A 16358-nucleotide genomic window follows, 5' to 3' on the forward strand; every position below is an offset into this window, starting at 1 on the left:
CCGGCAGTCCAACCACCCGAACGTTGCTGCGCCGAGAGCGCCCTTCCGCGTCTTCAATGCGGTCCTCCAGCACGTGAACCCTGTCAATGATATCTTGTAGTGCTGAAGCGTGATTCTGCACCACAGGCTGCAGTTCTTGGACTGACTGACGTTGCGCGGCGACGGATTCCGACAGCTTACGGTGGTCCGCATGTAGGAGGGTGAAGTCAGAGGTGACCTTATCTACCAGGGCTTCGAGGGACACTTTAGTTTGCTCCAAAATGGTTCCGATGCGCTCCACCGCCGCCAACACAGAGTCCATCTTGGCCACTAGGGCTGCCACCGGCTCCATGCCGTCACTCTGATGCCTTTGCGTGGAGCCTAAGTCACCCGCCGTCTGCTGCTTAGGTTGGGATTGATCCCCATGTCTGCCCATCACCAGCTGCTACGCTGTAGGCATCCACACTTGTCGACTGGGAGCCAGTGCAGGCCTCTCAGGTGGGGTGTGATGTGGTTGCGTCGGGGGATGTCTAGGATCAGTCGTGCCGAGGCGTTCTGGATTCGTTGTAGTCGTCTCAGGAGCTTGGATGTTGTTCCTGAGTAGAGGGCGTTCCCGTAGTCGAGCCTGCTGGTGACGAGGGCCTGGGTGATGGTTTTTCTCGTGTCAGGGGGGATCTATTTGAAGATCCTGCGGAGCATTCGGAGGGTGTTGAAGCAGGACGCGGAGATGGCGTTGACTTGTCATGGAGAGGATGGAGTCGAGGACGACCCCCAGGTTGCGCGAGTGGTTGGTGGGTTCCGGGGCTCTGCCTAGCAATGTGGGCCACCAGGAGTCGTTCCAGGCTGATGGGGTGGGCCCGAGGATGAGGACCTCCGTCTTGTCTGAGTTTAGCTTCAGTCTGCTGTCCTTCATCCATTCGGCGACGGCCTTCATTCATCTGTGGAGGTTGGCTTTAGCGGTGTGGGGGTCTTCGGTGAGGGATATGATCAGCTGGGTGTCGTCGGCGTAGGAGATGATGTTGAGGTTATGTTGTTGTGCGACGTGGGCGAGGGGTGGCATGTAGATATTGGACAGCGTCGGGCTGAGGGAGGATCTTTGTGGGACGCCGCCGATGATCTCGGTGGTTTTAGAGCGAAAGGGTGGGAGGCGGACGCTCTGGGTTCTGCCGGAGAGGAAGGATGTGGTCCAGGCCAGGGCCTTTCCTTGGATTCCGGCATCATGGAGGCGTGCTGATAGGATGCGGTGGCAGACCGTGTCAAAGGCTGCTGATAGGTCCAGGAGAGGGAGGGCGGCTGTTTCTCCTTTGTCCATCAGGATCCTGATGTCGTCGGTGGCGGCGATGAAGGCGGTCTCGGTGCTGTGGTTGCTGCGGAAACCGGATAGGGAGGGGACTAGGTTGTTGTTGTCTTCGAGGTAGCGGGTTAGTTGTTTGTTGACAATCTTCTCCGTTACTTTCGCCGGGAACGGCAGCAGGGAGATGGGCCGGAAGTTCTTGATGTCCTTGGGGTCCGCCTTGGGTTTCTTTAGTAGGGCGTTGATCTCGGCGTGCTCCCAGCTTTCCGGGAAGGTTGCTGTCTCAAAGGATATGTTGATTGTTTTCTGGAGGTGGGGCGCGATGGTTGAGCTGGCTTTGTTGAACACGTGGTGAGGGAAAGGGTCGGATGGGGATCCGGAGTGGATGGAGTTCATGGTTTTGATGGTGTCTTCGTCGCTGACGCTGGACCAGGTGGTCAGGCTGCTGGTGCGGGTGGAGGTTGCAGGGGTGGTGGTCTCGGTGGTGGGTGCGGGGGTAACGGAGTTGAAGCGGTCGGTGATCTTGCGGTGAAATTAGGTGGCCAGTGAGTCGCACAGGTCTTGAGATGGTGGAATGTCGGTGTTGGAGCTGGGGTTGGAGGTTTCTTTTTTACAATGCTGAAAAGCTCTTTGGTGTTGTGTGCGTTGTTATCTAGGCGGTCCTTGAAGGCGGTCCTCTTGGTGGTCCTGATGAGTTGGTGGTGCCTGCGGGTGGCGTTCGTGTGGGCTTTGTGGCTTTCTGGTGTTCGGTCGCGGAGCCATTTCTTCTCCAGTTTCAGACAGGTGTGCTTGGAGGTTCGGAGGTCTTCGGTGAACCAGGTGGCTTTCTTGTTGGTGTGGTTGGTAGTGGAGGTCTTGAGAGGGGCGAGGGTGTTGGCGCAGTCGTTGATCCACTGTTTGAGGTTGGTAGCGGCGGTGTCGGGGTCGATGGGGTCGGCGGGTGGTCTCAGGGCGAGGGTGGTGGTCAGTTGGTCCTTGGTGACCTTGCCCCAGCAGCGGCGTGGCAACTGTTGGGGGCGGTGGTGTGTGGTGGGTTTCCTGAAGGTGAAGTGGACGCATCTGTGGTCGGTCCAGTGGGGTTCGGTGGTATGGTTGAAGGAGATGTGGGGGCTTGCGGAGAAGATGGGGTCAAGCGTGTGTCCAGCGGCGTGGGTGGGTGTCGTCTTGAGCTGTTTGAGTCCGAGGTTGTCGATCAGGGCGGTGGAGTTGGCGTCGTTGTTGTTCTCGAGGTGAAAGTTCAGGTTCCAGAGGAGGATGTAGTCCGTGGAGGCGAGGGCGTGGGTGCTTACTAGGTCGGCGATGGTGTCGCAGAACTGGGGTCGGGGTCCGGGTGGTCTGTAGACGAGTGTTCCTCTGAGGGTCGTGTTGGGGTCGGTGTGGATCTGGAAGTGCATGTGCTCGGCGGTGGTGAGGGTTTCGTCGGTGATGGTCGAGACTCTGAGGGTGTCTTTGTGGACGATGGCGATTCCCCCTCCAGCTCCGTTGCTGCGGTCTCTGCGGGAGATCTTGTAGCCCTGTGGGATGGCTTTGGCGATGTCTGGCGCTGAGGTGGCATTCAGCCAGGTCTCCGTCAGGAAGGTGACGTCGGGGTGGTGTAGTCTAGGAGGTCCCAAAGTTCGATGGCGTGCTTGCGAGCGGAGCGGGTGTGGAGGAGGATGCAACGGAGGTGGTTGGGTTCTCTGGTTGGTGGTTTGGCGGGCTGGATGCTGGTGAAGCTGCTGTTCCGGCAGGTGAAAGGCCCTTGGGTGTGCTTCGGGATGGCCTGATAGCAGGGGTGGTCTCGTCCGGGGTTGAGTGCGTGGAGGGTGCTGGAGTCGTAGCTCAGTCTGGTATTGTGGCGGCTTCGGGGTCCAGAGGTTCGGGCGTGGGCGCGGACGGGCTTGCCTTTGGTGCGCCAGCGGCACTTCCACGCGGCGCCCTCCATAAGAGGCGAAGTGGGAGGGAGGAGCAGCGGGTCACCCTAGTGAAGACGGGAGTATGTTTTGACCTTTAAATCAGAGCACTTCCGGTTCAATAGTGGCAGTCGACAAGACATCACGGGGAGCCGCATTAAACTGTATTAGAGTCAGAAGACTTTCTGAGTCGCATGAGATGAGGGAATGCGCGGGACGGGGTTCACAGCTGAAAGCAATTAGCTATGGGTGTATGGGGTGATAGCCCACAGGATATTTAAATCCGAGCCGCGAGAACCACAGTGTTCTGGCGTTTGGAAGACGAGAGGAAGGAAAATAATTCTTGCCACGCGAGACCTCTGAAACGGTATGGAGATAATAATTTGCAGGGAGACCTTAAAATTAGGGAAAGCCTTATAGTATATTACGAGTACTAATGGGTGGGATTTCTGCTACAATTTAATATTGCAGAGGTCCCGTTTGAGAAAGATATAAAGTGTGTAGCAGGAATAATACTTTGGCGCAAATAGCAAGGGATCCGGAAAAGAATTCGGTAGCCGACGCCCCATGTAAAAGGTGAAGTTTTCTTCTTTTTTTTCCCATATACAAATAGCAGCACCACACTTATCTAAGAGTAACACAATAAAACGAAAGATAGTTTTTATCCACAGATCCAGATTCGGGGATTACCAAACAGGGGAGGGCGCCGCTTTTAAAAACAACTTTTGACCGTGCTCTTGAATCAAAGGAAGGCAGTTAAAAACACAACACAGGACCGCGATCAGGTAAAATGTAGAGAGGCTAACAGTAATGTGCCCATAAAAATCAGTTTTTCCTTGATCAGGAAGCAAAGAGAACTAACATCAGCTCTTTTTCCTAGATGAAACCCGTGAATAAACCTCTTTAGAACGCCGGATATTTGAAATTACCAACACAACAGTCATAGAATTAACTCTTACCTAAGGTGGTGTTTCATGTTGAGGTAAGAAAGGGGTTTGTTGCGCTAAATATAAAGTGAAGAATATCCCATATGCCAGAGTACTAATCATATATTATTATCAATTTATTTTTAGAACTTTGGTATAAGAGACCAAGATATGTCCACAAAACGAATATACTATAGGATTGAATGACATAAAATAAGGTAACCCATTTCGCGATCAGAGCCCCCTTTCTGAATAAACAGAGACTAGCACCACCAAGGGGAGGGGGGGTCAAATGAGTGATTAGTTTGCCATCCATACCCTTAACGATACAAAGGGTTTAGTAGATTTGGAAGAGATATTAGAGAAGCTATGAACAGCCCATTTGATAGAACCAAATAGGATAAAAATAAAAAATTGGGAGTATGCAATGAACTAAAGCACTGTAAAAGTAAGTAGGCGAACAATATGTCTTCTCCCCAGAACACAAATGGTAGGACTTGTGTATACCTTGTGATTTGAAGATGATAAGTTTCCTCTCTGGAAACCTAATAGTGACGTAGTAAGACAAATATGGGAGGGACCAACTGCCCAAATGTAAAATAATTAATTAATTGTATCTGCCTACAGGAATCAAGAGCAACCGGCAATAAATCAGTGGCTAACATAAGAGAGACGTATATTATGGTCTTGAAAAAGATGGACATTAAATATAACCATCGAAACGCGTTGACGCTGCCCCTTACACAATCTATGGGAACAACTCATCCTATAGATAGAAAATATTGAGATTGTACCTAGGATCAGCCAAGAAAGTTTTTCTAACCCAGATGTGTTATCTTATGACAAAATATACTGTCCTTTTTTGTCTCTCTGTCATCTGCTTGTCGGTATATTTACTTTAGGCCTGGTTAAAAAAAGGTCTTCTGTTTTTTAACATAATTACATATATTTGGTTTTAAACTTTGTGCTTAGATGAAATGATGTTTTATTAATTGCAAATGTATTGTATGTGTTGGTGATATTGTCAATTGTTGATTTTTTAGTACAGACTGTCACCTGTCGAGTTTTAACTATGATGTCTGAGGTTTTATAACAATAAAATACTTTTTCACCGACCTCTGCATGAATATAGCTTTATCTAGTAATGCTTAAGTTCTAACACATGGGCTGTAGTCTGTGTAGGTAATATAGAGATTTATTTGCAATACAATTTTCCACCAAGGGAACTTTATTTCTACTTAAATTAGGTAAGTACTAACAGCTCTCTTTATGGTACAGTGGGTGAGCAGTTAGGCTTATCCAGAGGGTGTGTTAAGCCTGTATTTGTATTCACTCCATCTAGACTGATGCGCACACACACAGAGACAGAATCCAGACCAACTGGGTAAGTATAACATAAGGTATACTTGTATTTTATTTCTAGAACTAAGCAGGACTTTGTACAGGTAGGTAAAATATACTTTCGACTGTAAAACTTTACACAGAAATGCAATTGAGGATGGATTTGCTGTTGTTGCAGGGTTGTATCACTTTAAAAAAAAGCTGTTTTAATTACACAGTAATTACTTATGGATTATATTAAGTACTGGGGGCGGTATGCCTAGATACCACACATAGGGATCTTACAATACAGGGTTAGTAAGACTTTTAATACTTTGCAGTTTAGTTATCTTTTCGCCATACAAACACCAGTTCAACACATTTATGCCCAAAATCTCATAACAAGGGTTCCTATGGGAGAAAAATGGTTATCGGTTTTACAGGTAAGTTAACGCCTTACAAGTGGGAGTTTTGGGGGTTAGGACCAAGTTTCCCCAAGGCCCAGGTAGGCACTCAAATTACGGAACTAGAGAAACCGGATGCAGATTGCAGGATGCCAATGTTAGCCAATGGGGCACTTTGGTTGGGGGCTGCTCACAGCCAGGCCACTCAATCTCGGCAGCCAAGCTCCTAGGGATAAAGTCAGGGCATAGGGGGGGTCGCAGGTCAAGACAAAGTCCACACCACCAGCGGCGCAGGGGCGGCCGGGTGTAGGCTGCCTAGGAGGGGTTGGGAGCTCAATGTAATCCTATGGAGGCTGCTAGTTTTGGATTTTAGTTGCAGGCTCGGTTCAGGAAGTCTTCCGAAAGGAACCAAAAGCAGGGCAGGGCAGGTACGTTGGAGGGCTCAGGAACGTAGGTGCACCTCAGGTCCTCTTCTCAAGGGCTCTGGGCAGCCAGATACAGGGGTGCCTTCTGAGGTCGGATTTAACCTTAACAGGCCAATCGCAGTGGGGGGTCTCCGTGCAGAGGCTGCTGGCGTCATCGGGGAGTCCTGGAGGGGTCAACCTACTGGGGACACATACTCTGGAGCGCTGGGGGACCTCGCTGGGAACCGTGGGCCACTTGGACTCGGTAAGTAGGCGACGGGTACAGTGGGGTTTCCAGGCGTCGTTTCTTCATCCTCAGCAGGCTCGGAGTCTGTCTTTGGAGTTACTTTTGAACAGAGCTGCTGTTTGCAGGACATCTGGTCTTTGTTGAAGGCAGTCAGTCCTCCCAGGGGGTTTTGAGCAGGATCACGGGAAACTGCAGACAGGCATGTAGGGCTGGGGCAAAGTCAGTTCTGCTCTGTAGTCGCCTCTGCTGTGCAACTTCTTCCGTCCTCCTCCTTCGTAGGTTGCAGGAGTCTGCCTTCTGGGTTCAGAGCATTTTAGTGGTCTTGAGGCAGTAGCCAATGGGCTACTGACCTTAAGGTGGCTTCACCCTTGGTGTTCTCACCCCACATAGAGGAGTGGGCACAATCCCTAATCCTGATTAGACAGTGTCTGCCATCTGCAAGATGGCGGGCGCTGAAGAGCATGCTTCACCTCGCCTCCCTCAGCTGAAGGGTGGGGGTTGTTAGCGGTGGGCACACCTTCTGGGCTGTTCAAATTCGTCCTGTGTCTTTCAGACAAAAAGAGGGTGAGACAGGAAGGGAGCCTGCTCCTGATAGCAGGAGAGACTCGGGGTCACTTGCAAAGGCTGCAAGGCCTTTGAAGCTCCCCTGCCACAGATGGCTCTTCCCGACCTGGGGGAGGTGGAAGACCTCTATCCAGGAAAGGCTTTGTTTCTGGGTCCAGAGAGCGAAGGCTTGCACTCCAGGGGTCCAGAAACTTGTCTCATGGTGGCAGGCTGGTGTTCAGCAGTCAGGGACCCAACCAGAGGCTGCAATGTATAATAAATCCCACACTGCCATCAGTGTGGGTTTATTATGCGGAGACGTTTGCTACCAAACTTCCCAGAATTCAGTAAACCCATTATGGTGCTGTGGAGTTTGTAATGACACTATCAGACCATATACTCTTTAAGGCTTTATTGCACTTGCAATGCCTAAGAATGGACTTAGACACTGTAGGGTTACAGTGCTCATGCTGAAGAGGCAAGACATACGTTACTGCTCTATGTTGTAAGCCTTTTGCGACTGACAAGCTCAGAGTTAGTGGCCAGGGACTCTGCATATGTCTGAAATGGCAAGCCTAACTTAACTCTTAAAAGTTCAAAGGTTGGTTGACTGATTAGTTATAGCTAATTTGCGCTCGATAACGTTAACTCATTCTTAATTTTTGCCTTTTTATATCCTTCGCGCCATCTGAACAATCATGGCACCCTATGCAATTGCGAAGTTTCATAAAGCATTCTCTGGTAATAGTATGAATCAATTTTGTTAGTGTGTTTGGATGAAATAGTCTGAATGCAACAACTTTATATGAGGATACTTTTAAATTTGTGATGGTGAGAAGGCTTCCAATGACCCTTACGCTGGCATATATGAGAGGGAAGACCTACAAGAAGATGTCTGTGGCAAGTAAATTGAGAAAGGAATAGATGTCACAACATTCCTGTTGACCTAATGTATGAGGTTGGATAGAAGTACTGGAGCGCTTTCCCTTTTAACTGTCACAATGGTTTAACTTAAGCAGTCTTTTTCTAAATGGGGCAGTTAATCTTTCTGTGTATCCCCATAAACACAGGAATGGAAGCAATGCAGGGATGATTTATTGTGGCTTATAGTTGGAAGAGGATTTATTCTAGTTTGCCCTTTATTAAGTGGAATGAATCATATAATGTTTCAACAGAGGCGGACAAGATATTAAGTGCATCTAGCAAATATCCGTCTGATCGCGTACAACAAAGGCTCTACAGCAGGCTCCCGACATAGTCAGGCCTTCAACAATGCATTCAATAACCACATACACTGCTGCAGCCCTCGCCAAGCCTGGGGTAACCTTGGCAGAGACCATACAACATACTAATTCTTTACTGGCATAAGACTATTAACCTTTCACTTTGTCCTTCCCAAATGGTGTAATTCATACACTGATTCTCTTCCTCAGTCTCCCATGTAAATTACAGACCAACAAAACTTCTTTTTCACCATCAGTACACTGGGCAAAATTAAGCCTCTGGATGTGCAGAAACTCTAAGGAAACCCAGCCTCTGAGCTTCCTTGCTCGGAGGAATTATTAATTGAATTGCTTTGATTAAGTGATGACTTGGGAGGCAAGGTGACTAGAAAACGCTGCATTTTGATCAACTGTTTAATGAAATATATGTAGGAGTCTGAAGAGTAAAATGTAGTAACCCCGGAGGCAGTGGTTAATGAATAAAAGCCTTTATTCTTAGAAGTACATCTTCACAAGTTTACAGCGACCTCCAGCTTCTTCAACCGACTGTCTTCACAGAATCTCTCAGTGATGTCATTCTATGGCATCACTGAGTTCTACAATTAAAGAATCTCCACACATCCCTCCCCCTTACAAGGAATTACAATAACACATCAATAGTTATACACATTAAAATTCATAACAGGAAATATTATAATAAATAATAACATAATCACTCAATAGAATTTGGAGCATCAATTTTGCATAAGTTACCCATGCTCCACAGTTTTCCATCATCAAGAATTACCACTGAGTTCATTACTTTTATTACTCTTTGTGGTCTGGAAAATTTACTTTCTCCTTTTCTCACAAATCCCATCCTTGTCGCCATAAAACGTAGTAACCACAGAGGCAGTGGTTAATGAATAAAAGCCTTTATTCATAGAAGTACATATTCACAAGTGTAAAGCGACCTCCAGCTTCTTCAACCGACTGTCTTTACAGAATCTCTCAGTGATGTCATTCTATGGCATCACTGAGTTCAACAATGAAAGAATGAAATCTCCAAAGAGACCTTTAGTATTCAAACTACAAAGCACATGTACAAAAAAATCTCACGTGATAAATTAATGTTAATACCTGACACAGAAGAACCCCCAGCACTATGCGTTTTTTTCTTTAGAGCCTGCCGAAACTGTGTTGCGCCTTGCACCACATTTCTGACTTTCATCCACAAAAAAGCACCACTGCGATTGCTACTAGGCCATGGACTCAGCAAAACCACCTGATGGGAGAAATTAAAGGTAATCAACTTAATATTTTATCAAGAATCAGTTGCACCTGCTCTTGATTTATTGTGGCTTCTGAAAAGTATTCACAAAGAAGGCAATGAGCAATGGGGATGACACATTCCATGGTCTCATTTTATTTTACTTTGTTTTTTATTAATTGAAAATGCAATTAAAATAATGTGAAAATGAGGGATTCACCATTAAAGATTCACAAACATTTGAATCAAAAGACCGTTTCTCTTCATTTTTCAGTCAACCAGGAACATTATTGGTTCACCTTATAATAGTGATAAGGACCAACATAACATTTACTTACCATTGCTAATGATATTTCTGAAGGAAACTAGATCTTCCAACAGATTCCTCATCTGACGAATATCCTATAAGTGCAGCACTGGATCCAGACACTGTTCCTCTGCAGTAACTATCCACCAAGCACCATCATATGCGACTTCACCAGCCCAGGATATGATTTAGAATGTGAAGACTGATGTGTCGGCATTGGTTCCCAATACTTTCTCAATGCCCCATCGAGGTGTGGGGAGAGGAACCGTGAGCTGATAAATAATAGCAGCAATAGCAGTAGCAGATACAATGTATTACTTGAGTTCTTACTAATAACATAACTCACAGTAGAAGTTGGCGAAATTCAAAGATGGTGGTATGGTGAGATGCCCTAAATGTAGCAGCCCAAATGAGGACGACATGCATATGTTTGTTACATGCCCGGCGATAAAAGATTTTTGGGGTGATGTGAGTAAATGCTTGTCAGCTGCATTGGCCCAATATATTGAGGTAAGCCCTGAACTTGTTATTACGGGAAGAGCAGATCTACAAGGTAGGGGCTTGGACGATAAAGTAAAGTTGGTGTTCTATGCTATATTGTTGGCCCGAAGGGAAATATGCAAGTTGTGGATCTCTGCTGATCCTCCGACAAGTTTGGCTTGGATAAGAGCTATGAGGGCTGTAGCAAAGCTGGATATGGTCGGCCAGCATGAGAAGAGATATAGATTTTGGACTCCTTTCTTAAACTGTTATGGGTGAAGGGTGTGGGTGAAATTGTGAAGGCAAGGGTGGAAGAAAGTCCTATGATTAAGTCACTCTGAAATCTCGGTGGAAATATGCTTTACGTAGGCCGGTTAAGGGAGTGTACTCCCCACTAAGAGAGTAAAAATTTCTTATTGTATGAGATGAAAACACCCTGGGGCGCTATCGTAAGAGAAAAGGGTGAAGAGGGGCAAATGAGAACAAAAAAAAACGAAAAAAAAACCATTAACTCACAGAGGAGTAAGGAGGGTAGTAGGCAATCGTGGGAAGGTACAAATTCACCCAAAAACATTGATCCAGAAGAGAAGTCATTTTTTCTTCTGATGAACACTTTCTATAGATTCTGCACTTAGTTAGTGAAGGAGTCCTAAAAATACCCTCCTAATGTATTGGTCATGACGTATTTATTTTTGATACTGTTACATACAATACAGGCAATACTCTCCCGAGGCTTGAGCCGGGAGATAGGCAGCACTAGGTTTTGGCATCTCGCCTTTCTGCTTTGATGAAGACTGTAATATTTGCGTTTTAGTATGGTTATTGACTTTTTCACAGTGTTTGCACAGTGTTTTTTAGTACATGAAGTAAACTGCACTAACATCTTTTTAAAAAGTCTTAGTCTATTTTTTATTGTTTTAAGCTTACCTGTGTACCCGATATTTTCTAAACTTTGCGGGGGGGGGGGGCGTATCCTGGACACTGCTTGACTCGCGCTCGAGTCAGGCGGGGGCAGCCATCTTGGGAGGACGTGGGGTAGCAGGCTATTCTTTGCCTCACATTACCTATTTAATTAGACACTGGCGCGAGCGCACAGCGCCGAAGGCGCGCCTAAGGCAAGCCCGTCCGCGCTCTGGCCGCGCACAGCGCCCGAACGCCTGGCAGTTTGGGACCAGGTGAGTACCCGGTCTATACATATTCCAAAACTACCCTGTTGAACCTCAATAGGGCTCATAGGGCCGCAGATTGTATATGCCTTTCTTTTGAATTATGGCTGATTACTCCTTTAGGGGCTTGTCCTAAGTGTAATACAATGTTACCTGCTATTTGTTATCAGCCGATTAGGCCCAAGGAGGGTAAAAGGACAGCTGCAGCCGGACCCGATAATAATAAAACTTTTAAATGTATGCTAGTTAATGCAAGGTTTTTGATCAAACATAGCCTAGAGTGCGCAAGGCTTATAGAGGACAACTACATAAAGATAGCTTTCATTACAGAAACATGAACGGACGAGGCATCCGGACCTTATCTGGTGAAAGCTACGCCACCAGGCTTCTTTTGCCAGGTATCTAATAGGCCAGATAGGAAGGGAGGTGGGTTGGCAGTTATTTATCACAACTCTATTCAGGCTGTATTTAGGCCTGCATCTTTAACGGCTTACGAAGCCATGTCCTTCAATTGCAGATTAACCAACCATCATCCTTTTGAAGGCATGCTATTATATAGGCCTCCTGGGGCCAGATACTTGTTCACTGGTCCCCTGGGGAACATGCTGGAAGAAGGTCTTTGCTGTAACACTTATACCATCTTGGCAGATTTTAACTTATTTAGAACTCCCGAACGACCTGGGTACAGCTAAGTTGCTGGATATGATGGATATTGTGGATCTTACACAACTTGTTACAGGGCCAACTCATGTGGCTGGACATATCCTGGATAGTAGATTTTCAAATCATCCAGGCTTGTCATGGACTTGCCTACTACCACTGGTGTGGTCCGACCACGTGGCTGTTCTTTTTGAGCTCGATGTGGCGGATCAACATACAAGGAGTAGCCATCATAAAGAAATGGTAGAGACTAGAGCCTGGAATAGAGTTGATGGGACTGCCTTTCAGGAGCTTCTAACTTCCTCTGCAGGTCATTTAACGGATGGGGTTGAGGAGGCCGCTGCATCCTACATCAGATGGCTTACACAGGCATGTGACAAATTCGCTCCAATCAAAATTATCTGTCCAAAAAGGATTCATCCCTCTGCCCCATGGTATACTGAGGAGATAAAGACTCAAATGTAATTGTAAACGCCTAGAACGCATTTGGAGGAAAAGCTACATAGATGCTGAGAAGATATTGTATAAATCAAGCCTCCAAATTTATAAGCAAGCCATTTTCGCTGCTAAACAAACATTTTATTCCTCTCAAATTGAACTAGTAAAAAATTCATCTAAAGAGCTCTTCCGAACGGTCTCCGAATTAGCTTCCCTGAGGCAAGCTATTGTCCAACCTAGTTTAGATCTATGTGAGGAGATCGCTAAATTCTTTCTTAATAAAGTCGTGAGCATATTTTCAGTCTTCAGTGGATCAAATAATGATGGTTCAAAAAATGGTGAAGGAAGCCTCTGAACATACTCGGTTCTCCCCCTACGTACTGGACAAATTTAAACCACTGACTGCGCACAAAACTTTAGAGCTCTTAACAGGAATTAAATTGGGTTCACCTTTTGACTCTTGTCCAGTAAAGATTATAAAATTGGCCCCTAGGCCAATCGCGTTATCTCTTGCAGCCATTTTTAATGGCATGTTCGAAACTGGACAGTTTCCTAAGCAGTGGAAGGTGGCTTCAATACTTCCCCTTTTGAAAAAGCCAAGCCTGGACCACAATGATCCAAACAACTTTCGCCCGATCTCCCATCTTGCTCTCCCCGCCAAAATGGTGGAGAAAGCTATGAATTGTCAACTCAGTGCTTTTTTGAAGGAAGCTCATGCTCTGGATCCCTCACAGTATGGTTTTAGAGAGTGATATAGCACGGAGCTGGCTCTCATTAAAGCTACAGAAGAGATTAGAGCAACAGTGGATCGGATCGGGGAGGTAGGGCAGCCTTGATTTTATTGCATCTTTCTGCTGCATTTGTTACGGTCCATCATGAGATTTTGATGGACCGTCTCAGGAAGTGTGGGGTTCGGGGTAAAGCCTGGGATCTACTTAAGTCTTTTTTATCTGACAGAGGGCAGATTGTATCGCTGGGGAAATTTCAGTCAAAACTCTTCACACTGCCATGCGGTATGCCGCAGGGGTCATCCTTGAGTTCAACACTCTTTAATGTGTATGTCTCATCTTTGGCCCCTGTTATCAGGGCTTTTGGATTTGGGATCACATCTTATGCAGATGACACACAAAATGTGGTGTCTCTATTACTCGGCCAAGAACTGGGAATAGATGTCGGTTTTCAATCCTGCATGGAGGCAGTAGGAAGATGGATGGAAGAGTGATGATGTTCGAAAATGATCCCAATTTTGGGACTCCCAAATGGTGGCCAGCATCTCTGGGCTCACCTCACCCTCCAACAAGGTGAAAAATCTGGGAAAAATTGTGAAAAAAAAGGTGAAAAATCTGGGAATTTTGTTGGATGAGAAACTGACCTTGGGAGCCCAGGTCAATGCAGTGGTCTCAAAAACAGCACATATTTTGAGAATTGTCAAGAAGGTAATACGGCTCCTTCCATTAGAATGCCGGAAAACAGTGGTCACAGCATTGGTTTTATCAAGGCTGGACTACTGTAACAGCTTATACCTAAATATTCAGCAAACGTTTTTGTATAAACTCCAGCTGCTTCAGAATGCTGCGGCCAGACTTCTTACGGGTACTCCCAAATTCTCCCCAATCCCCCCAAAAATAAAAAAAACTGCAATGGCTCCCGGTTAGGAATCGGGTGCAGTTTAAGTCTCTGTGTATAGTTTTTAAAGAGCTGCAAGAGGGGAGGGGGCGGGGGGACCTGATAATTTGAGACGCCAGTTTTAGTGGGATAGACCAGTAAGAACTCTGAGATCATCAGAAGCTAAACTGGTTATAGTCCCACCCTCAAAAAAGGCACATGGGGTGGCAGAAGCTTCTCTTTAGGTGCAGGCAAAGCCTGGAATGGTCTCCCAGTCCACTTGAGGAATGCTACCAACCTTCTAGCTTTTAGGAAAGGGTTGAAGACCTAGCTCTTTAACAAATAATTCTTCCCTCCTAGTTCTGCTGCACGAGAAGTAACCAGTGCCAGGACACCTCCGGGTAATCGCACGCTTTAAATATCTCCATAACATAACATAACATAACAGGCAGGGTTGTATGTTACAATGAACCAGTTTAGTGCACGAAAATGCTACAAAGACAGACCTTTCTTTGCCAGCTTCAGCTTGCCAAATAATGCAGGCTTTCAAATTAAATGATTAAATGTGCTTGACAGCAACATAATTTTCTATTGCTTACAATAACAGGCTAGAGCATTTAGCATTACAAGCTAATCAGAAGCACCAGAGACTTGCAACAGGCGGCAGATTGTGTAATTCCTCAACAAAAACAAAAGCCTTATTTAACTGTAACAAGTACCGGTGCAGAATAGGCAGAGATCTTTCTATCACCATGGACCAAGGCAATAGATGTAATAGATAACTGCGATGGATGCAGGTTAAGACAGATGGACAAATTGCTAGAGGTATGCTTACAGACAAATATCCAAATTCAAGCCTGGACAGTACACAGTTATGTGGATGAGCTCTACATGACTCACCATATAACAGAAGTAGAATGGATATTATAAGCTATTAGAAACGTATATAGAGTTTAGATTAGTTGAGTAGAAATATTTTGCACTCAAAGTTCTAACTATTTTATTGATTTGTTCATAATTATTATGGTAGTTCTTACTTACTCAAAACAACTGTAGACAAATACATACATAACAAATAACAGTTCATTACGAAATACCAATACTTGTGTGTGTGTAATGATTCCGGAGTTGCAGATAATCAACTGCAGATGAGAGATCTCAGACGGGTTTGATTGGCTCCTAAAATTCCTATTCATACCATTGAAACTCAGCGGGGAGAGTGAGAAGCACCACTGAGTTCTCAGTTTCCCAGAAAAATTAATAACTCTCCTTTGGGACTTATACAATCTATTAGTTGTAGGTGCAATATTTTCAGGGAATACCACACCATACCAAAAAAGGAAGGCTACACAGCTGTGGCATGTAAGGAGGACCAGGTGGCTGTCTGGAAAATATCAGGCACCTGGATGCTTCTGATGACAGCAGTAGACATCCACCCCCCACACAGGATCGGTGTGAAGACCTAGCCAGGTATTTCACCAGTAAAATCGATTTGATTTATCAGTCCTTTGGATCTACATCATACGATCTGGGGGAGGAACATCTACCCGGAATTCGACCGCAAGAAGTGGTCCTGTCCTATGGGCTGGACTCCTCTACTAATGTAACTAGAGAGCAAGTAGAGCCCCTATTAAGCCGTGTAAAATCTGGCTCGCCACTTGACCCGGTGCCACCAGCTGTTATGCCAACCCTCAGCCCGGTCTTGGCAGATGTTCTTGTCAAGATATATAACATCTAATTGGAGAGGGCGGTTTTTCTAAATGACTGGAAGAGTGTGCGGTTAAAACCACTCCTAAAAAAGGTGGCAGCGGACCTGAACGCCCTATAGAATTACAGGCCAATTTCTCTACTCCCCTGTTGCTTGAAGGTTTTGGAAACTGGTGAACCAACAGCTATCTAATTATTTGGAACAGCACAACCTTTGGATCCCACCCAGTCTGGATTCCGTGCCTCCCATAGCACTTAGGCTGCACTGTTGGAGGTGACGGATACCATAAGGATGACCTGTGATAGCGGGACCCCAGTAATCCTAGTCCTCCTTGACTTGTCAGCAGCTTTTGATACCATCTCACATAAGGCGCTGCTAGGCAGACTGAGGGAGATTGGGGTGCAGGGAAGGGCCCTTAAGTGGATTCAAAGGTTCCTCTCAGAGCGTACCCAGAGCATCCAGCTAGATACGTTTGTATCACAAACCGTTAAGGTAGATAAGGGTCTACCACAG

The 16358-nt window shown here is 46.1% G+C and overlaps 1 protein-coding gene across 1 annotated transcript in view; it reads right to left on the reverse strand.

Annotated features, from left to right (window-relative positions):
• DENND4C (DENN domain containing 4C) overlaps window positions 1–16358 on the reverse strand; it is a 1285018-nt gene that overhangs the window by 615438 nt on the left and 653222 nt on the right. The window contains exon 20 of the mRNA XM_078675962.1: window positions 9352–9496. Within this exon, the coding sequence (XP_078532088.1) occupies window positions 9352–9496 (145 nt within the window). The remainder of the gene's footprint in view (window positions 1–9351; window positions 9497–16358) is intronic.

The sequence above is a fragment of the Lissotriton helveticus genome, chromosome 2_1 (assembly GCF_964261635.1).
Source record: "Lissotriton helveticus chromosome 2_1, aLisHel1.1, whole genome shotgun sequence".
Classification (NCBI taxonomy): Eukaryota; Metazoa; Chordata; class Amphibia; order Caudata; family Salamandridae; genus Lissotriton; species Lissotriton helveticus.